At 42.7% G+C, this 22,222-nt stretch overlaps 1 protein-coding gene across 2 annotated transcripts in view; it reads right to left on the bottom strand.

Annotated features, from left to right (window-relative positions):
• The window catches only part of clasp2 (cytoplasmic linker associated protein 2), a 50,068-nt gene that overhangs the window by 3,290 nt on the left and 24,556 nt on the right, over positions 1 to 22,222 (bottom strand). The window contains exons 9-39 of one of the 2 annotated variants that reach the window (XM_062409373.1): positions 20,469 to 20,542; positions 20,213 to 20,305; positions 19,968 to 20,113; positions 19,635 to 19,770; positions 19,439 to 19,509; positions 19,241 to 19,300; positions 19,052 to 19,129; positions 18,679 to 18,846; positions 18,172 to 18,212; positions 17,630 to 17,782; positions 16,362 to 16,385; positions 14,984 to 15,085; positions 14,730 to 14,756; positions 13,099 to 13,125; positions 11,696 to 11,869; positions 11,292 to 11,336; positions 9,926 to 10,033; positions 9,507 to 9,569; positions 8,798 to 8,904; positions 8,624 to 8,647; positions 8,297 to 8,452; positions 7,817 to 7,908; positions 7,672 to 7,735; positions 6,948 to 7,007; positions 6,667 to 6,669; positions 5,553 to 5,716; positions 4,736 to 4,814; positions 2,780 to 2,923; positions 2,453 to 2,596; positions 2,164 to 2,270; positions 1,371 to 1,512 (exon numbers count right to left, since the gene is read on the bottom strand). In XM_062409373.1, coding sequence (XP_062265357.1) covers positions 1,371 to 1,512; positions 2,164 to 2,270; positions 2,453 to 2,596; positions 2,780 to 2,923; positions 4,736 to 4,814; positions 5,553 to 5,716; positions 6,667 to 6,669; positions 6,948 to 7,007; positions 7,672 to 7,735; positions 7,817 to 7,908; positions 8,297 to 8,452; positions 8,624 to 8,647; positions 8,798 to 8,904; positions 9,507 to 9,569; positions 9,926 to 10,033; positions 11,292 to 11,336; positions 11,696 to 11,869; positions 13,099 to 13,125; positions 14,730 to 14,756; positions 14,984 to 15,085; positions 16,362 to 16,385; positions 17,630 to 17,782; positions 18,172 to 18,212; positions 18,679 to 18,846; positions 19,052 to 19,129; positions 19,241 to 19,300; positions 19,439 to 19,509; positions 19,635 to 19,770; positions 19,968 to 20,113; positions 20,213 to 20,305; positions 20,469 to 20,542 — 2,876 coding nt within the window. Of the gene's footprint in view, positions 1 to 1,370; positions 1,513 to 2,163; positions 2,271 to 2,452; positions 2,597 to 2,779; positions 2,924 to 4,735; positions 4,815 to 5,552; positions 5,717 to 6,666; positions 6,670 to 6,947; positions 7,008 to 7,671; positions 7,736 to 7,816; positions 7,909 to 8,296; positions 8,453 to 8,623; positions 8,648 to 8,797; positions 8,905 to 9,506; positions 9,570 to 9,925; positions 10,034 to 11,291; positions 11,337 to 11,695; positions 11,870 to 13,098; positions 13,126 to 14,729; positions 14,757 to 14,983; positions 15,086 to 15,921; positions 15,940 to 16,361; positions 16,386 to 17,629; positions 17,783 to 18,171; positions 18,213 to 18,678; positions 18,847 to 19,051; positions 19,130 to 19,240; positions 19,301 to 19,438; positions 19,510 to 19,634; positions 19,771 to 19,967; positions 20,114 to 20,212; positions 20,306 to 20,468; positions 20,543 to 22,222 lie in introns of both variants that reach the window. The other variant, XM_062409372.1, reaches the window with a different exon arrangement.

The following is a 22,222-nucleotide window of genomic DNA, read 5'->3' as shown; positions in this document are numbered from 1 at the left end:
ATAAACTCTGATGTTACTGGGGTTCAGTCTCTCAGTTCACGTCTGTAGTTTGGTTCATTTAATCCAGATAAAAAGTAAAAGATTAAAAAAATGCATCTCAGTTCTTGTCCATTTTGTTGTTATACTGAAAACTACAACCAAGAAGTGTAAACATTAAGTTATATAGACTGAGACAAATAAATCATTCTAAAGATTTGGAAAAAAAACAGCAACTGATAAAGTACTTTACTGCTTTTTGTGCTAATTTTCTCCAGTGTCGTGAAGAAATCAGCTTATATGAACATCTGCCAAGTTTTCATCTGGCATAAATAAATAATGACATATATATATATTATTTTCCATAAAACTTTTTTTTAATCAATTTATTTAACATTTCAAAATGGGATGTTTTAAAAAAAAACATTTTCCTTGGTTTCCCAGAGAAAAATTCTTGGATATTGATGAAAATAATCAGGCGTATTTAGGGGACTGATATTTATGAGTGTGGCTGATCAGTTCATATTTACACTCAAAACATCTGCAGGCCAATATCTGATGTTTGAGTTTTGATGAGTCAGCTGTTCTGAGATTGGTATGCTGCTGACATGTCGGCAGGTTAGATTTCACATGCAGGTCATGGGGAAAATGTCAGGAGGTCACAGGACTGGACCTGAGCACACCATGTCCTTTAAAGGTGCCGGGGCTGCAATAAGACCTCATGTGATGTCCAAAGTCGTAAATATGGCCTGAACGAGGAAGGGCTTTGAGATTAGCACTCATGTAAACACTAAGAGTGATAGGTTTCAGTTTATAAAATCGTTCAGGAGCTGTAGAGGATACAGTTCAAAGTCATTAGCCCCAGAAATACCTAATGAAGGCGTCCAGTTCATACGCTTTAAAAGGAGTGAGAGGGCTGGGACAGATGTCAGGGTCACATACATGAACTATGTTACTATGTTTGTGTGTTTTCGCTTCTGTAATTCTTGGAAAACATGCTCCAAACAGGACAATGTCTCCGTATCAAAGCTGTTTACCTTTCCAGTTCCAAATTAAATGTGCCTGTAGCATTGAGTATGAAAAACTGTTGCAGAGTATTACATGGCAATATTTATCATATCAGATTAAACTGACAAGTTATTACTGCTGTGGCAAATGTTGTGTGTCAAACACTGCCATTTAAGAGGTATCTGTTTTAGCTAAGAAAAGGAAACAATGAGAGTGTTGAAGTAAAGCAGCTCTGTGTGTGTCTGAAGACCCATTGTGCCATAATGGTCTGCGAGACACCCTGAGTAGCGGAAGCTTTGACAGGCGTCGTGATCAGTATCCAATCGATCACAAGATTATTTTGTGATGTTGGGCCCTTGGTAATTGGGACTAGTCATCACACTTACCTCGTCTCCCTCCCGCCGCTGGACTGGTTCATTCATGTCTTCCTGGCTGCGGACGCTGAAGTTCTGGATGGCTTCAGTGACACCTTTCAGCGAGCTGTAGATGTCCTCTGAGTTCATGTTTTCAGTGTCGTAGTCAAAAGCACTGAGTCCGCACAGGAAAGATGAGGAAAACATTAGTAACTGTCATTAACCAAACTGTCCGGATATATAAACAGTTGTCGGCAAAATTATTGGAACACTTCACATGTTTAAGAGGTTTCAGTTGTTTTTGTTGAATTGGCTATTCAAATACCCGTTAAACGAATGAAATATCTACAAAGTCATCAATTATGCTCTAAGGAGATTTAGGTCATTTTTCTTACAAAATGTCGATGTCACACAATCATGTTCCTTCACAGAAGAAGCCATGTTACTTGTGAAATCATTGTCAGGTGTGATCGTGGTTAAATTGTTGCCCATCCTGCTCATTAAATGATTGGTAACACCAGGGTTTGGTCACAGAGGCCACACACCAATTGGTAGAAATTCAAAGGCTCTAGAAGTAGTCTTGAAGCACATGTTGCTCTTTGAACATGGATAAGGTGAAGAAGGAGCTAACGAGTGAGCTACGGGCCCTTTGTGATGCTGGCTGGAGTTTCCGCTCCATATCCTCACTAGTTCTTACATTGTTAAATAGAAACAGTTACAGTGGAAGAAACCTTAAGGTGCTGGAAGTCAACTCAAACTGTGCCTGACTTAGTTTAAAGAGAGTGACAGTGTACTAAATAAAAGGTGCTGTGTGTGTGTAAGTTACCTTGGTGATGGGGTGTTCTGGGAGGTGTTGGTGGGGGAAGTGACTGGACTGGACCAGCTGGCTGGAGATCGGGGGGTGTGGCGTGTTAAGGGGCTGCCCATTGTTGCCTGTGGAAGTAAAAAATAAATTAATTGAATACAAATCAAGTTCATACAATGAATTATAGCATTACCGTCACAGTATAATCATTAACAAGCTAGTGTCCTCACTAGTAACACAAATGAAAACACAAGCACTGAGCACTGGTTGAGCTGATGTGTGTCTGTGTGTGTGTGCGTGTGCGTTTTACCTGTGCAGCATTGCCAGAGTTCTTCAAATGGTTTTGAAGCAGCTTGGTGGCTCCGTCCTGAAACGTTTTGGGCAGAGCTGCCAGCAGCATGGTGAACTCCGGTGTGTTGAGCTGGAACAGTGAGATAAGCACCGACTGGGCCGCCTGGTACACACAACATACACACGCAACTTTCATTTAGAAGGACGTTTGTAGATCATAGCAGTGGTGCTAGCATGGCAACAAACTGTTGGAATGTTTTAATGTGGCTGACTAAGGAAATGTAAAATATCTAAATTTCAAATCAATGTCTGAAATGTGTGTGTGTGTGTGTGAGAGAGAGAGTACCTTTCTGACGTCAGAGCTCTTGGGTTCAGTCGTCCAGGTGATGATGCGGGAGACGGCCAGCCGAGTCTCACTAGAGTTCACAAAGTCTTGAACTTCCATCTGTAGCGTCAGCGTCTCGATGTACTTCAGAATGGCCACTTTTACCTTCAACACACACATTTATAAAAAGCATTAGATAATAATCAATAACACAGAGACTCAAGGGGCTATATCCACCTGCAAATACACAAAAAGTGATAATACACGCAGAAACCAAATATCAAGCACACAATGACAGCGTGACCACCAACGTTCACAGACAGCAAGTACAGCCACAGTAGATTGTGCATCTCTTGTAGATCTGAAGATCAGATGATTCAATGTGAGAAGAACGAAGTACATTCATGTTCATGCATGTTCATCAACACAGAGAAACATATCAGTTGACATGAAGCAATGGAAAATGACAAAACAAAGGAACCAATAAAATGCAAACATTCACCACAGGCTCAGAAACGCCACAACAACTGACTCCTGCCGTTCCTCTATCTCTTTCTCCTCCTCTGTCTCTCTACATATGCACCTCAAGGACCAGAACTTCCTCCAAATCACTTAGCAGCATCGTGCGCGCCATTAAAATTGCTCCCCCCCGGAGCACACTGACCTGGGAGGACTGGCTCCAGGCTGCGGCCTGCTCGTCTAGAGAGCAGGCGTGGCGGCGCACTCTGGGGGGGAACAATTTTACCCCAGGCCCTCCCCTGCCTCGCCCGCAACACGAGCTCCGCACAGGCTTCAGAGAGAGAGAGGAGAAGCACCGCGTCAATCAACGGAGAGAGACAGGGAGACGAGGACAATGGAGGGCAGAGGGAGACAAAAAGAAGAAGGAGGAGGAGGATGGTGCAGGGAGTTTAAGGGGAGGAAAATGATTGGAAGGTACTTTGCTTGGGTTGTACTGTAATTTTTATCATTCTGAATATCTGGCAATATGCAATTTAAATATTTAAGCCACATGATGGCAGCAAAGAGCTGTAATGCCTTGAATTCCAACATCAATTGATGGTACACTGCGGAAATGTTCAACAGTGTCTTGACATCCTTTGATGATGGTTTTAAGGAAAGTATCTGGATTTGGAAAGTTTATTGTTTGACTGATCTGAGTCTTGAGAATTGTATTTCAGAAAAATCCTAGAAATCAGCTGTAAAGCAGCTGTCCTCAATATTTGTAGCATCAACCACAAACGTTGAATGCATATATCACCATACTGCTTTGTCCTTCTCTGCACTGAGCTGTCAGGTCGTGATTTCAGCCGTCAGACACTCTAAACAAGCATAGTGTTTTTGGATCACGTTTCTTCAGGCTGCAGTGTTGGTCAGAAAGGGACAATAATCTTCACAAAAGATACATTTGTGGTGGGAAAATTTAGAAAGATGTTATTCTGATATCATTCTTTCATTGCCCAAGTCTAGTTCCAAGGGAGAGAAGCAGAGTGATCAAAAGAAGGTAAAGGAAAAACCAAGAAAAGTGTTAAAAAGGAAAAGAAAGGATATGGGAAAAGGCAACAGAAAGATTAGAGGGTGAGGAAGGTGAGCAGACAGTGCAGACACTGAAGGGAAGGAAAGATGTTCAGACAGAAGGGTTGGTGAGACGGAGGCAGAAAAGTGCGAGGATGGAACAGGAGTTAGAGGAGGAGAGCTTGATGGGAGTGTCCACACTGAAGCACAGCAAAAAAGCCAGAGGAGTTTCCATATCATCGCAAACCAATCACAGCCCAGGATTCAGGGTTTTTGTGGGGTTTGGGAAGCGGAGCCAGCATGGGCAGGCATGAGGTCACATCAGTACAGCAGTTACCATGGGTACAGCATCCTTGAATTTCCAGCCTTAGGTCCTTCATTGCCATCCAGCCCGTCCTTTTGTCAGACCTTCAATCACTCCACCGACACACTCTCACACACACGTAAAATGAACGCATCCTTTACCTTGAGGTTGGGCGTCTGTGTCTGGTCGACAGTAAATCTCATCAGAATAGTAAACTGGAGGTCGTTGGGGAAAGACTCCCTGTGAGCAAAAACAGAGATCCACATTATAGTTGTAGCAGGGACATGAATACAGAGCATAAACTTCAAAAAAGTGTCAGGACATGGTAAGATAATAACTTTATCACAACAGAAGAGATAAAACACTTTTTGCCATCACTCTCTCGTAATAAATTTGTCTATGTGTAAAAATACAAGAGACGTCAGGAAGTATTGATCCTCAGAGGCCTGTCAGTTCTTCTATATGTACAGTACTGTGCAAAAGGTTGAGACACTCTCTGTGTTCAGATTCTTATCCATCGGGGAGGTGTCTGACTTGTTCAAAATTGGGAACAAAGAACACAGAACTACTGTCAGAGACATCAAGGAGTCCAGCAGCAGATGGTATAACCCACACAGAGCCCTGATCTCAACACCATGGAGTTGAATGAGGACACACAAGACGTGGAGACAACCTAAATACACAGATCTGTGGCAGGTTCTCCAAGTTACTTGGAACATCGCTGTCAGGTACCTTAAAGTTCGGTGAGCAAGTGTACTGAGGAGATGTGACAGTATATTAAAAGCAAAAGGATTAATGAAAAATATTCACCTCATCATGTTTTTAATCATTCTAACTATAGTAAGTATTTGCACAGTACTGTAAATGTAAAATAGCTTTCCGGTGCTTACAAACACATCTAAACGTCACCTAAAAGCTCAGAAAGGCTTGAAAGTGGATCAAGAATGACTGGCAGTGCTCTGTGAGTGTGACACCCACCGTGTGACATCCAGCGCTTTCTGAACTTTGGCCTGAACGGAGCCCAGCAGATCGGCTCCCATCTTCTTCAGCAGCTGTGTGAGCAGAACGAACAACCAGTCCTGCAGGTCTTCCTTATGGACCAGGATGAAGTCCACCAGGGTCTCCAGGAACATACTGAACACCTTCAGTCCAATCACACACACACACACACACAGTTAAGGTCACACAGCAAATTCAGTCATTCAGCAATTCTCATTTCTTCATGCACTCTCATGCATGCATTCAGGTGCTCCCGCATTTACAGGGCCAAGGTTATTTTGTTGAGGGAAGATACTGTGAGAGCAACATTAGTTCTCTTTGTTAAGTTAGTGGTTATTACCTCATCATTGCAACCGATCACCTTCATTCACCAAACACCAGTTATACTAAAGTCACCCATATGAATATGATAAGAAAACCACAGTGAGACGGTAAACGACTTCACTGGAATAAGCACCAATCAGGCTGTGTGGTGCCCATCACTACATGCAATCGGTTGATTTCATAGTCTGTAAATAAAGATGGACGACATGGCAGCTCCCCTACAGTAAAACCAAAGCATCACAATCGCTGGCTGCGATATGTCATTAATACCTCCCCTTCTATGCTAGTAGATGGGAAATGGACCAAATGAAAAAGTCAAAGTGCTTATGGAATACATAATTCTCAGACAGTTTCTGTTGCACACTGATGTTTGTTCGTGTTCGTTTTTAGGATAAATGTATTTTAATTAGAAAGTTGATGCTAAAAAAAAAGGGAGTACAATGTCATTATTGAAGACTGATGCTGACTCGCTATTGGTCCAGTGCATTCATCAGTAAGACCTCACTACTGTGGCTCCATCATATGATCAATACTGGGCAGGCTCTGGCTCCAGTTTTGCAAAATGTCAGTTTTCATATCAATGATAATCTGGCTTAATTTCTGGTAGTGGGAGGATATGGAGGCTTGTCGTCCATCTTTGTAAACAGTGACATAGGTTAGTGAGGGTTACGTTGTTTCCATGGTAACTGGTTGCCCAATCCGATTAATGAAGCAGTTGTTTATTCAAACACTAAGTTTAAGTGCAGTAACACTGATTGGCCAGACTTACTCTCTACAGAGAGTTCCACAGTGGGGTCGCATGTGGGGGGAGAGAAACACATGGGTTAGCATCCTGGCAAACAATGACCTCAGCTTGCGTGTGAACACTCATCATGTTGACTTCAACCACAAAATCTGTCAAGGTACTTCAACCAGGTAAGAACGTCGTGTGCACACGACTAAAAAGAAATTAACTTAAAGTTTTGAATGGAAGATGAGAAAGGAGAAGTGAGAATGGTGTGGGAAAAAATAGATAAAGGCAGGAGAGAGATTCACGGTGAGATGCAGTACCTTGAAGGAGGCTGAGCTTATACCGGATTCTGCCGTGCCGTACACTCTGCCGCAGTCTCGCTGAAATTCATCAAATCGTCACAAAACGTCAAACGAGGGGAAGGGGGAGTAGCTCACACACCTGACGACATGTGTGAGGCGACGGGCACTCAGAGATGCCGAAACACAAGTGGCAGGGTTAGAGTGGGCGCACCGCAGCTGGTTAGTGAGAGAGAGGAGTTGGCAGCCCAAAATAGTTGTGCGTCTGTGTGCGTCTGTAAGCGCATTCGTGGTCAGTGTTTTGTCGCTTCAGACTGCACGTAGGAAGGGGAAAGACAGCGGAGTGGCAGTGAATGCAGTGAGTGCAGCCAGCGGATTGGCTGCTGAACAGTGACAGAGCAAACCCACAGGACGGCAGAGGAGTGTGAGGTCAAACGCAAACTCAGGAGTCGCATGCCGTAAGTCTGTCGAACGCTTTGCATGCCTGTGTTGTTGTTTGAGTGTGTATATACGTGTGTGATTATCCCGACTTTATTTCCAGACTTATCCATGTGACTATATTTAACATCCGTGAGATGTAATTCATATTTTGCTTGTTTTGGCAGAATCCGGTACAGTGAAGGATGGGTGGGATAAACAAAGTATGTGAAACCAAAGAAAAATTGAAGTGGGTGAATAATGAATGTTTGTGACATGACAGTGTAAACCAGTGCTGTGTGAGTACTTGCATTACATGCTCTCATACCTTACTGTGAGGGTCTGCGAACATCCGAGTGAAGATTTCACACAGTCTCTTTAACTCCACCCGACTGAAGATGAGAAGCAAAGTTAGATGCTTACAACAATCAGCTCAAACAGTGAAGAGAAGCTTTGACTTTTGTGTGACTGACCTGAGGGTGCGTTGGTTCTTGAGTAGAGCCTGGAGACCTAAGAGCCCCTCCTTCCTCTCAGACCAGTTGGCACTGGCACAGCGATTCAGCACCTGATAGAACCACAAATACAAAGGCCTGATGAGACTTAAATATCCAGGAACAAGCAAACTGATGATTTTAGTAAATACTGACGATTTTTTGTTTAGTCAAAATAACATGTTGTTTAGAATCTAAATAACAGGTGAGAAAGGGGCTTTTAGATCAGACGGTGGTCCAGACTTTCAGGAATGAAAACATCCAAGGTCAGTACATGTCACTGTTTCCCACAGATTTAAGTTTAGCTGTGTTGCATGGCTACAAATTTGATATTTTGTAACCAAACAATACCATTATAAAGCTAAAACCGGCAAGACAAAATCCAGCCTGGTTAAACCTTGTTGTTTGGCCTAATTTGGTCTTGGGTTCAGAGTTTTCTGCTGTAGTGCTGCTGCTACTGACCTCGGCCACGTCTTCAGTCTGTCTCATGTAGGTCGGGATGGCTCCTCCGTTCCTGGAGCTATAGGACCTTTCCGAGCAGGCGCTGGATGCGTCGCTGTTGGCGTCGTCGTCGGAGTACATGCTGTAGTTCTCGTACCGCCGCCGGGCTGGCTTCTTCTGCAGGTAAAGCAAACAGACAATGAAATTAAACTGTAAAAAAAAAAAAGAATTTGAGTAATAACAGGAAGGTATTGGGAAAAATTGCATTTATAGAAGAAGAATTTAGCTTAACACACACACACACAGGCACAAACAATACACAGGTAAGAGGCAGGTGAAGGAGCTGACCTTGGACCGCATGTCTCCCAACAGCTGATAGCATTAAACAGAGGCAGAATCAGGGGTTAGTTTACACACAGACATACATTCCAGCAGGCGAGAGCAGCAGTTCATGACAGCGAGCTGGAATGTGCATGAGAGATATTGTGCGTTTAATGTGTTTATGTTGGGGTGTTTTCATACTAGTGCATCTGCGAGAGCCTCTTCTACGTCTGAGCCTGGGTTGAGGACCCTCATGGCACTGACTGAAGATGAGAGACGACTGGACGGACTGATGCCAAGAGATGAACCTGAGGAGGGAGACAGGTGGAGAGCAGAGGACACACGTTAGGAAAAATTCAAATTAATCCGTCTCCCCCACTCATCAAGTTGTCTCTCACTTGTCCATCGATGATCCACCATCCAAGCACCTCTCTCTCTTCATCATCCATTCTGTGGCATTTATTCAACACACACAAACACACATACACAACTCGTTTCCCATGAGCCAATCCTGTAAGTGGAAGGGATGACTTGTTAGGTGACATTGCAGGTGCCACTGGGGGGGGAGAAAAAAGGATGATTGACATAAAACCAGAAAATGCACTGGTGTCCCCGCAGAGGAGGGGCAGAGCTAAATAAAGCAAAAAACAAATGGTAAAAAACTGGCAAGATTGTTGTCAGTTGGCAACTGAATGGGCGGAAGCATGCGGTTCCACTGGAAGACTTGACATCCTGGAGTGAGAAAGTAAAAATAACGACCGAGGGCTGATGGACAAGAAGAGAAACAGGCTGACAAAATACAGGAGAAGATGCGCGGTGCGGATGAACGTAAAGAAATCGGAGCAAAACAAAAAAATTAAGGCGGAGTGGGTGGGTGAGGTACAGAGAAACAGTTGTACTCAGCCTTCACCTGCAGCGCCAAAAGTGTCAGCTGCGTGGAGAGCTCCGGTGGAGCGAGAGTAGCTCCGTGTTGCTGCAACCAAAATTAAAACACACATACAGAGTTTAACATTCGCGCACGCACACACACACACACACAAGAAACACATACAACCTTCACACTGATTGAGCAGAGTGTGAGTGTGGAAAAGAAAGGCTGGAAAAAAATGCAAGAGACTAACTATTTATTTATTTTAATCCCCCTACTTCTTTCATTTAAAATTTGTTTTGGTTTAAATTAGAAAGTGAATAAAAATAATAAAATGTATATTTTGTTGGTTTTAAGATAAGTTTATATAAAGTTTTTCCTTCTTGTTTGAAATCCTCCTCACATTTGCTGATTTGACACTGCTCATCTCTCCTGAGTGCGAGTCCACAGCTGCTACTCACCAAGTGGAGTGAAGGAGCGTATGGGGCTGGTGTCCCGGCTGCTCTCCCTGCTGGCCTCTCTGCTGCAGCCCTGACTCATACTGGGCCGAGGGATACGACTGCCCCGAGCTAACACCACCCAGGTTACAACCACGCGTCGCAGCAGAGGAAGAGAAGTGGTAGTAAGAAGAAAAGAAAGGGGACAAGGGATATAAAGAAGACCACAAAGAAGAAAGACAAACATGAGGAGTGATAAAGTGGAGAGAGAGAGAGAGAAACATACGTGGATAAACACATGGATAAGACAATAGAGGTCAGTGCGAAGGGTTGACATAGACAAGAGAGAGAATGAGCGCAGGTCGACCGGCACTGAGGGAGCATCTCAACAGAATATTCCTGTTTCTCATAGTCCTATACTAACAATAAAATAATGACAATCTTCCTTATCATTCAATTTATATTATTTTGATGACTTTTTAAGTTAGTTAAGTCAATAAAAAAGCAGAAAATGGCAGATTTTAATAGCTATTTCGTCCTTACACTGGAGGTAACACATATTTCATAAATTTCCCTTATTAGCTTGATTTGTCTCACTAACATTTGGGTTTACTTTCATAGAATAATAATATCAGCTAAGGACAGAATATTTGGTAATAAATTACCTGATTGTTGAAATTGTTCCATATTAACTTTCTGCTAAATGACTGACAGGCAACATAGGATTTAAAAAAAAGTTTCCTTTAATTGTTTCAGATCTCGATGAGAAGCTCCTCACAAGAGCACAAGTCTGCTGGACTCACATTTATACAAAACAAACATCATGATATTCACACATGCTCAGACACACAGAAAGGAGAAGGAAGTGATTTATGATGAGATTAGCGATCGGAGGGGTTGCGCGGGGGGGGGGGGAGCTTGCATTTTCATCCATTAGCATCGCAATTAACTTCACCGCTCATTACGCCGTTCATCAGCATCAGCATCAAACCAGCCAATCACGGTTAATCACAGCCTAGAGCCTTAGAGTCCTAATGAAGCTCCGCTGATCCCGCGAGAAGGTTCGTTCATCAGCCGCTCACAACAGGTTAGTACAGACAGGGAGGAGATGTGTTTGAAAAGGGTGGATGTCTACCGATCACGGCCACCCATCCTCATGACAACACAGCCATGAAGTCAGAGACAGGTTAGAGGGATGGGTTCTGTGAGGCCGAGGTGGTGAGGTACTGCTTGATTGGGACGGCAGGAGAGATTTGTAGTGATGGATGGAGATAAAGAGAGAGGAATGGGTGGATGATTTAATGGGAAGAGAGATTGAAGATGGGAAGTAGATGGAATGGGGCTGGAGAGATGGATAGCGGGGTGGTCTGGTCGAAGGTCGGAGCCTTACCTCCTCTACTCGCACCGTTGTAGATGGAACTAATGCTGGAAGGAGCTAGAGGACAGGAGGAAGTAGAAGGACAGAGGGGAGAACAGGGAGAGGAGCAGAGGAGGAGAAGATAGACAAGGAGCAGGAGGGGGAAACAGTTGAGATCCAAGGCTATTTGGAAAATTGCTTGCCATAGTAGCAAGTCTTTAAATAACACGACTGGGTCCAAACAAACTTTTGAAAAGTCATTTGTCAGCTGATAATAGAAACAAGATCTTAGAGCAGATGTTCTTAAACCGTACAAGAGGAACATGAAAGGATGAAGTTGTTGTGAATTAAATCAAAACCCTCTTTACAGGAAAGGACCATATTTAAAAAAAAGAATTTCAGCTTCCCTTTATAAATCCGTTCAATCGTTCACTTACCAACAGACAGACGAGTGGGGGAGGAGTCTCTGGAGCAGCCCTGGCTGCGGGGGATGCGGCTGCGTCTTTTTCCTTCACTGCCGACCCCAGCCAGCACCCTGTGGGCCCCGGAGCTCATGGTGCTCAGGGCCGTACTCGTCAGCACGCGACCGGGTGAACCACTCCGACTGCCAGCTTCAGAGAGACGCAGAGACAGAAGAAGGAGGACATAGAAGTAAAAGGGAAAAAAGTCAGAGTTGTGCTCAGTCAACAGGTGAAGTGTGACAATAAAAGGTCTCCAGAAATTTTGATGATCCATGTTTGACGTGAGGGTCTTGTAAACACATTACAGACAAGGACAGTTGCTGCTGCACTTCACTTAGTGGCACAAGTTCTCAAGCAGTTTTTGGTAAATGTCCTAACATATAAACTTTGTATTTTAAAAGTAGACAGAAAGAGTTTGAGGTTATTGGAAAGAGGATTCTTTGGAACAGAAGAGTTGAAAATGAGTTGAAAGTTTTTTAAATGATTTAAGATTATTTCAAGTGTTATACATAAATCTTTAACATGACAAATCAGAGAACATTTTCTAATGGAGGTCTCAATTTCTCCTCCCCATGACATCCTGTCTCCAAGTGCAAAGCCCACAGAGTAGCTCTTTCTACAATGAGTATCACTATCAACCTGCAGACAAACACTTGAGTAGAAGCTGCCCTGCTGTGCGGGATAAGCAGGGTGTGAACAGACTTTTTGGGAACAAGCTCCGCTGTTTCACACAGGGTGCTCCATCTACGCATCAATTCAACAAGACTGAAAACAAAAATGGAGAACAGACTCTTTCTCTCGCTAACCAACAAAAACCAAAGGCACACATACACACGCACACTCCACACATGAACTGCACTTCTCTAGGAAATCTTACCTGGTGTCAAAGAAATAAATACATGCATCCAATTGTCAATAACAGACAATTGGGCTGTTCTTGTATTTGAAGCAAATATTGTAACGTAACTGAAATACAACCGGAGTCAATATATTTATTTCAAGTCTTATCATGTGAGGTATATTTCAAACTATCTTTTCCTCTGAATACTCATTCATTTTCTTTGCCAGATCCCTAAATAGTTTTTAAATCCTTCCAAGGAAAATATATATATAATTAAAATTTGAGTTTGCTGCACTTCCTCACTTCATCCAGGCACACATAAGAGTGCAGAAACACAATCTCTCAAAGCAGTGTGTTTAGCATGATCATAGATCAGTCAGTGCCTACAAGTCCCAGCATGCCTCAGCCAGAGAGGGAGGAACTGAAGTGACCTTTTAGTGTGCACGTGAACGAAAGATGGGAAGAGGTCAGAGCAACAGAGGGAAAGCAGTAACGATAAAGAGAGCAGGTAAAAAGAAGTAGCGTAATAAAATCTTACCACCAACAGGGGTAGCAGACTGAGATCCTGAGCCATTAAGCCCATTGGTTGGGAGGAGGAGGGGGAAGCAGAGGCGAGGGGGGAAGGAACAGCAGATTAAACCAGATGAATTATGGGTGTTAGCGCAAAAAAATAAAAGCTTCATGGGAGTTAGAACACAGGGAACGATGGGAGCGCATCCTGGTGTTCCATACCAAGAATGAAGGCAAAGCTGAAGCACGTTGATACAACAAATCTATTTATTAAGAAAGAAAAAAAGTTTTGAAGTTGTGTTGCTGATAACAAACAAACACACACACACTGAACCAGGGGCAGATGACAGCCTGGGAGAAGCAGTGCATGTTGTGACAGCTTTCAGATCTTCATGAAGCAAAGCCTGTTCACAATGAAAGAAAATAAATGCCTCAAAGAAAATATGCTCAAAAACACCCACACAAACTCAAACAGAAACAAGTAGAAATTATTCTAATCCTCTGTACAGACGCCATTTCCATTTCTGTTGATCTGAGCTTCTGCAATTTGGGTTTTGAATTTTTGCATTGGTTTTTTATCTAAATGTCCTGATCTGATTGGTGCAGTGAGCTCTTGTCCAATCATTTAGCATTATTAAACCAGTCAGACGCAAGCAGCATATTAGCGTTAAAGGTGGGGTAAGCGATTTTATTTTGAGAAAGGAAGAAAGCTCGACAACTCTGAATAGAACAAAACTATTCCAGCCAATCAGCAACAAGGGTATTCGTGTTTGTGCATATGAGGGGTGAAGGGGCCCTGGGAGCCAGATAGAGGTCTCTGAAACGGAAATAGCTATTTCCATGTAAACGGTCAAAGAGTTTATGCTAACAGTACGCTAATAATCCTTGTTAGAGCTATTTATAAAATAGCGTAAGTTCATTCATTCCTCTTCATTTGACGGATGGGAGGACGTCCTGAAAGGGTGGCCTCAAATAACGTACACTGCCACTACTGTTTCAGAACTACTGTTTTCCACTGGCATTGCTAACACAGCTATCTCACAATCATTGATCATACAAAATTATACCAACAATCATTGAAACCAAAGAGCTAAACCAAAGACGATAACGAAAGGGCGAAGAAGGTGGATAGATCCCTCTTACAACCTCTCCACCTCACTCACTGAAATGAAAGGGATGGATAGGTCGTTCTGTTTCTATTAGTCTGATGCATAACGTTCGTTTTCTTTTGCTCACATTTGTTCCGCAGTGTGTTGCCCCATCATTTACGTTTGTGGTGGCTAATTCCAACTTTTTGAGATCAGTGGTTTGCCATGCCAATGCAAGTGCATGAATGTGGCGGTTGGAGGTCATTCGCCCGGATCGCTCACCCCACCATTACGTCTTGTTGGAAAGCAGCAACAGTCACATCTGCTTTTGTGAAGCACTTTAAATAACTTGAGTGGCATCCAGAGCCGGGATAGAGCAGCAGAAATAAACTGACCACCAAATTATCCTCGGTGATGAGACACAGCATGCAGAGAAAACACACACACACGCTCACTCCTCTTTATACAAAACACCTTGATCAGAATGGCAGCGATAGCATGTGGGCCACCATTCCCACTGTGGTACACAGAAAGACGCACACATACTGACTCTGACACACAAACAGAATACCTGGTGTGCAATCGGATTCGTCAGAACCTAAAGGCACAGAAACATTTACATGGAGCTTATCGTCACCTCGAAGGCAACATGTGAAGAAACGCCACAATAAGAGTCTGAGAAACTGCAAACAAACAGTTCAAGTAGCTCACACTCCATTTGTGTTGCTTTGTATGTGGAATGAGAGGACTTCGCCCCAGGATTTATTTTCTCATAGCTGGGTCTACGTAATGCTGTGTGATCAGGGGATGTGAGGGTGTACATACGTTGCGACTGGGAGACCATCTTGGCGCGGCTGCGTCCTCTTGAGTCCACTTGGCTGGACACGCTGCTTGCAGTGGACAGCGGCTGCTTGGTACGTACACGGCCTGCAGGTATATGGTGGGAGAACCGTAAAAATACACACAAACTCCCTGTACTGTACACTTGTACACAAACTGTCTACAGCCGAACATCTACAAAGCTACTAAATATAATGAAAAGCAAATAATGCTGGAAGCTGAAATATCAGATGCTAAACTAAATGCTAACATTCAGCCAGGAGCACACACACACGAATACATCAGGGATGTTTCAGGGGATTTGAAACCAGACTTAAATCAGGATGTACTTGAAATCTGGAAGTGATTACAAGGCAAACAGTAACCCATCACTAAGTATTAGAAGGATTTGATAAAAGTGGCATCCAGTTGCAGCATTTGAGGGTGAATTAGTGGGTTGGAGGTTATGTTTCCATCTCTGACCCTTTGTTTGTTGGTCTGTTTGACTAAAAAACAACTAAGCGTATTCCCATGGAAGCTGCTGGAAGGATTCTAGTTCCAGCAGTTCCAAATATTTGATTATTGATTAAAATACAGATTCATTTGTTGATCAAACTGACTTCACTGATTGATTGATTGTCGACCATTATGTTGCACCACTGTTCGAGTGGTAGTTTAAACTTAAAATGAAACCCTCTTCATTACCAGCATTCACTTCAGTCTGTACAATGAATCATCTGATCCATTTTTCTGTTTATATTAAGTCTTTAAGCCGCAATTAAAATACTTTCTCATAAGGACCATTAAGAAAACAATCAAAGATGCAAGATTCAGTGTTAATTTCTTAATGAAAGATTTACACATTTAGAAACCGTCAATTAAAATGTTGCAACTAGAACATCCCTAAAAAGCAGCGACGCACATCCACCTAACCACAATCTTACCATTGTCTGACCTGGTCCCTACAGACAGACAAAGAGGGGCATGACGTAAAGATTACATTTTCAACTAACATGTAGCGATTAACACATCTTAAAATCCTAATATCACACTAAAACCTCATAAACGAATCATACAGTTAAACACAGGTGTTGACGTTCTATTACAATATAAAAAACTTGATTAACTTTAGTAAAGCAGCAGATGATGTTATAGGTGTAAATAATTAATTAGATTCATGCTGCGATGAATGGAATGAATGGAATGGTGATACAAAATAGGGTTCAATGTAAGGCAGACAGCAGGGGGCGCTGTGGCCACATACTTCGATAAAATGAGATAACGTGGACTGGGTTGGAGTGAGGAAAAGGAAATGAAAAAAGAGGAAGGGAAGAAGAAAACATGAGTAGGCTGTTGCTTGTGAAGCAGAGTGAGATGATCTTACCATCCGTTTTATCAGAGGCATCATCTTTAGTAGCAAAGAGAGAAAGACACAAAGAGAGGGGGTGGAAGAGGGAAAGAAACGAAGGGAAAGGAATGGCAAAGGATTGATAGAAATATAATAAGTAAAAGATACAAAAGGAACCAGAGATGGGGGAAATGAAAGTTGAGTGTCAGGAACGAAAGAGCCACATTAACAATGAAAAGTAATAAAGAATTCGAGACGGGAAAGAAAAGGGGCAGAAAGAAGAGGAAGGAGAAGAAAGGAGCACAATGTGAATTAGTAACAGAACATCTGTTCAAAAGAGATGCAGATGTAGGGATCAGTGTCGAAACACAGTGACAAACAAACACACAGGACAGAATTCATCTATAGCAGGAGTTCCCAAACTGTCAAGGTCTGCACCCCCATAATAACAGAGCCTGAGACTTTAGACCCTCATTGTCACAGAGGAAATTGATTTGAGCTCACAAACAATACTTTTAGAACCGTAGCGGTGCCAAAACAGTGCCAGGATTACTTATTTTATCTTAGGGGGAAAAACAGAGAAAAAACATATATTGATATATTCATTTTATAGTTTAAAGTATACTTTATTTAAATATAAACGTAAATAATTGCAAAGCTCTTCACAAATTTACATTGCAAAACTAAAAAAATGTATGTGCAGTGATGTATATGTTGCTTGTGAGCAGAACATTTCTGTGTTGTGATTCGGTCCCGTAGGGATTGAATGTGTAGGAACAGGTTTTGGTGCTGTGATGTATCCTACTGTGCTATACATTTACCTGTTGCAACTGATGCTTTGACTTATATGTCATAATCACCACGGGGGGCATATGGGGACAAAGAAAATCACAAGGTTGGTAAAATATTTATATTTTCTTGGTTGAACTACTACTTCTGAATCTTTTGTAACTATTATGGTATAATTATGCGCTCTCTAACTGTGTTTTTCGTCATGACCCTTAGTTTGGCAAACACTGATCTATAGAACATGCAGACAGAATATCAATACAAAACATAAACAAGACACATTGACAAGCAACGAGCAGGCAGCAGGAGAGGAAAGGACAAGAGTAAGAGAGGAGAGAGCCCAGTCAAGCGTGTGTGAGTCTGTCCTTTAAGACTGTTTTATAGAAGGATGTGGTTGTAACAGTGCTACCGCTATGCTGATCTGAATGGACTCCTCAGACCTCCAGCTGATAACATGCTCACCAGTGTCTGTGCAGTTGGATTAGTCGTCTAACTTGACTGATAGGGGCCCTTACCCAGTGAGGAGTAGGAGCCAGGGGTCAGGCGACCCGAGCCCCTGGCCTGTCCGACTTGCCGGTGCTTAGCCAATGCTGCCGCGTTAACATCCACGTCACTACGGGAACGCTGCAGGGAGGCCGACGACACCCCACCCTTTGAACCCGCGGGGACTGATGGGACAGCAGGAGGAGGAGGAGTGTGTTGGAGTGGGGACGGAGGTGATGATGGCAAATACAATACAACACAATACAAAACACATGCGGGCGCCACACAAAACATATACCATATTGATACTAAAACAGAAATACACAAGTCATGTGCAGACACATACACACATTTGTGCATTCACAAGTGTGTTGTAACATAAAGACATAAACGGGCATGATTGTACAGGAGTACACACGGGCAAGATGTAATGAATATGATGGGAACTTTACAGATGGACCGAGCTACTGTGTATTTATTCATGTCGAAGCGAGTGACCATGAGATTATATCTTTGAGAGGGTTTGCAACAGTGTGTGTGTGTGTGTGTGTGTGTGTGTTTGTGCGTGACTCACCTCGACCTGGAGCTGCAGACCATTTTGAAGTAAGAGGCCGACTGACAGAAAAGAGAGAGAAGTAGGTCAATACAAAATAAAACAAACACCTACACAACAAAACAAATGGCATCTTTAATGTATTTTTCTTTAAATCATATTTCTAGTCAGGACTTTTTCTTTAAGGTTAACCGGCAGGCTTTAAACTACACTGATGACTACTAACTGAGTGCAATAAATAAAAGTTAAATAATAAAAGCAGTGAGCAGGAAAAGTGTAAGTTTCCACCTTGCTCTTATTTTAGCCAACTGAAGCCTTTGTGTTTACCAGTGAAAACACCAGTGAACTAATGGGGATTTTGTCTTGCTGAAAAAAAGAGCACTCCACTTTAATCAATTAGATATTTTTTTTCTTTCTGAAGAAGGGATATTTATAAGCCAACTGAGGATAATTTAAGTGTAGTATTTTAAGCGTAAACCTAGTAAGTCTAAAGCAAGCTATGGAGGTGCGGTGTTGAGCTCTGATTACTTGAGGCTCTCTTGAGAGGAAGATGAGGACCGGTCACTCTGGGGCAGAGAGGCCACACTGCCGGAACTCTTCAGGCAGGACTGAAGGGTCTTCTGGTAGGATGGCTCTAAGGAGTTGTAGAGAGCGTCAGCCTCGTTTGGAAATCGGTTCCTCAAACCCCAGTAGGCCCTGAGGACAGAAGAAAACCGTGGCCGAGGTCAGCAGAGGGATCGGAGTCAGAGGACAAATGGATGGATGAGGAGGGAGGTAGTCGGGTCATGATGGAGGAAGAGTTATTGAGAAATTGAGACATTCAAACAGGAAAAGGAAGGTGGTGAGATATTTATAACTACTCCTCTTTCACATGATGCAATTTTATGAAATAATGTCTTACTTGCGAGCCTCCACTCTGGCCTCTGAGTCAGCATCTCGAATTCCCTTCTTGATGCTTTCAACCAGAACCGCTGTGTGCCTGACAAATGAATACAAAAGGTTCCTTAGGTGTAAACAGGTTTGAAACTTGTTCTATCCAAAGATTTTGAATGAACGAGAAACCAGAGATGATTTAAACATCCGCCCTCACCTCTCTAGAGAGTGGGTTTGCCATTCCTGCAGCAGAAGGGTCAAGAAATCATAACAGCGCCTGGAGAAGACAAATTTCCATCAGTTTCATCATCGCAAAAACCATGACTGAACCACACCATAAGCCTTCTTGTGATCATTTTTTGACTGTTTATTATTTGAGAGCATTTCATTGGCACACCAGTGGGTTTAACCTCACCTTCTAACGGCCACAGACTTGCATGTGCAGTTACTGGTTATCAGAGGGATGAGCCTCGGGACATGTGTGTGCTGCAGAGGACGGAAAGATTCAATGAAATTCCAATAATCAGATCGTAGCAGTAGTGCTCACACTGACCATAAAGTTGCAAAACAAGACTGTTGAGTTAATTTCTTGTGCTTGCAAAACGACTTACCCGTATGATGATGCGAATAGCCGACACACCGGAGGTGGCCATGACTTTGGCGCAATTGGGGATGAGGTTGAAAAGGACGGGAACGATGCCCTCCGCTCCATGGTCAAATTTATTCCCCAGTACTAACGAAAGGTGGCTAAAAGAATACACAGACAGAAACACAACAACATATATGTCATAAACACAACACATCAAACATATATGCAAGCACAAAATGTGGTAAAATACTGCTAGGGTGTAATAAAAGTGTTCGGATCCAACAGGGATTCATATTCGATGTATATTTTGTATCTATTGAACCTCTAGTGATGAAAACATGTGTAATTGACTCACCCAACAGTGATGCAGACCTCTCGAACCACTTGCGAGCGCAGGTCTTTCGCTGACAGTTTGAAAGCTCCATCCAGAAGCCGTAGGTGCTGGTAAAAACATTCGTAGTCTGCTGCACCCGCTACAAGCAGTGAGCGGATCTTTTTCATCTGAGAATACAAAAATGCATTATAAAAACTGCTGAGTCCAATATGGTTATTTTATTGTTAGAGTTTAACTAAATGAACAGTTAAAGGAGAACTACTAACAGCACTGGCTCTCTGGTCCCAGTCATGTTTGTCATCGGAGCAAATCTCACGGATCTTATTGAGGTTGTCCTCAAGATCCCTTGCTGAGTAGATCTGTATAGAGAAGCGACGTACAAGGAAGAGAAGGATGCAAATCAAATATTAGAAAAATGGAAAAAACCTAAGGCAGTCTGGCCTTGAAAGCCTCAATAGTTTTGTTTGTAAAAGGTTTAAGTGTTTGCGATTGTCTGCATTTATTCTCCTGTGTGTAGTGTACCTGGACTGGAGGGACGTCGGTGAAGGCTTTAATAAAATCATCTTCATCAAGTGCTCCGGCACTTTCTTTAGAAACTGGAAAAACAGAGCAGAGTTGCTTAAAAAGCGTCTGTGTGTATATTTAGAATATCTCTTACAAGGCTTCAGCACAGAAGGATTTCATGATTTTGGTTTCACTCGCACCAACACAGGCATGTATTACACACAAACGCTACACACACTTAAGTCAATGGGAGCAGCCTGTGTTTCTAATGGACTTCCTGGCAGTAATGGGAATGTCAATCATATCTCTCTGGGGGATGGAAGCTCTGTGGACCAAACGTCCTCCAGCTCCTCACCAAAGGGGAACAGGGAGAGGAGGGATAGACGAGACGAAGAAAGCTTGTGCACCAAAAAAAGGCAGGAACTGAGAGTTGAGAGCGATCCAGGACGATGGGAGGATTAAACACTGAGGCAACTTAGAAGTTGTTCACAGGAGAGGAGGACATGATAGAGAGCTGGATGAGCAAAGGCAGAAGAAATGTTTTCTTTCCTCCTTTTCACATGAGTCACAAAGATATTCATGTTAAAACTCAACACGATTGTGAAGAGAGCTGAGGAACATGTAGCCGGCTGGTTAGCAATCAGCACAATCGTCTGACTCTCCAGGCGTAACATGGAAGCAGCACCGCTTCACATTTGCAATTATTTTTTATTGCCAGGTTTATGGAATGGAAAGGTTCACGGCATGTTATCTGTCGTTATGACTCCAATAATAATTATGGTTATGTTGATGGCAGATGCTTTAGTAATAGTGAGAACAAACATTGCTATGCACACAGTTAAAAAAAATATTTTGTGACTGTGACTTAAAACCATCTCAGATAGGATTCAAACCTTTTGTGTAAGGCAGCAATCTTTTTTGTTACTGTCAGTTATTGGCAAAATGGACAGATCTGTCTTGCTGTCGAGTTCTGCCAGATTGTGTGGGCGTACTGTCATCTAAATTCAGACAATAGGTCCTCCCACCACCGCCATCATGGGAACTACTCCCATATAGCAAGAAAAAAATTAATTTTCAAAAAATTAAAAGAAAATACAATTCAAAGGCATGTGATTGAATAACATCTGACTTTCCGGGGCAGTGATATTAACAAGGTCACAGTAGTGAAAAATACCCAGCATGCCTTTGACTTCAGCCTCTTTCTGTTGCCGGACGATCAATAAGGCCTTAATGATCCAAGTGACAAGAGACCACCTTCTTGTGTTTCCAGACAATACAGCGATGTACCAGGACTCAGACAGAATGCTTGCTTGTGAAACACATTCACCTATGAGCGCACCCTATGTAAGCATCCGTGTGTGACATGGCTGACAGAGATGCATTAGTAAGCACCAGGAATCGACTGCACGGTGGTGGGAGCACAGCTCTCTTCCAATAGAGATAAAGATGGGGGAAAAAAATCAATGCATGGAAAGAGGAAGCAAACAACACTGCACTGTGTAACTAGGAGGGATAGGAGGCAGAGAGGAGGAGGCTCTCTGAATGGGAAGGAGGATATAAGAACTGTTTCACAGCCAGATCTGCTGCAGCCCTGAGATATGAGTGCAGGTATCTGATGATAAGAATATGAAAGAGAATCCGATGTCTGTGGAGACGGAGAGGCAGTGCGTCACTGAAGACTGTGACATCAGCAAAATATAATCATTTTAACAGCCTCTAAGCCTGTGCTCACCAATAATATGCTCTTCAGAAAATGGGAGTACATTGTATTG

The sequence above is a fragment of the Platichthys flesus genome, chromosome 17, assembly GCF_949316205.1.
Source record: "Platichthys flesus chromosome 17, fPlaFle2.1, whole genome shotgun sequence".
Lineage (NCBI taxonomy): Eukaryota > Metazoa > Chordata > Actinopteri > Pleuronectiformes > Pleuronectidae > Platichthys > Platichthys flesus.
Note: the sequence above shows the minus strand (reverse complement) of the source record. Positions and strands in the feature narration are given on the sequence as shown.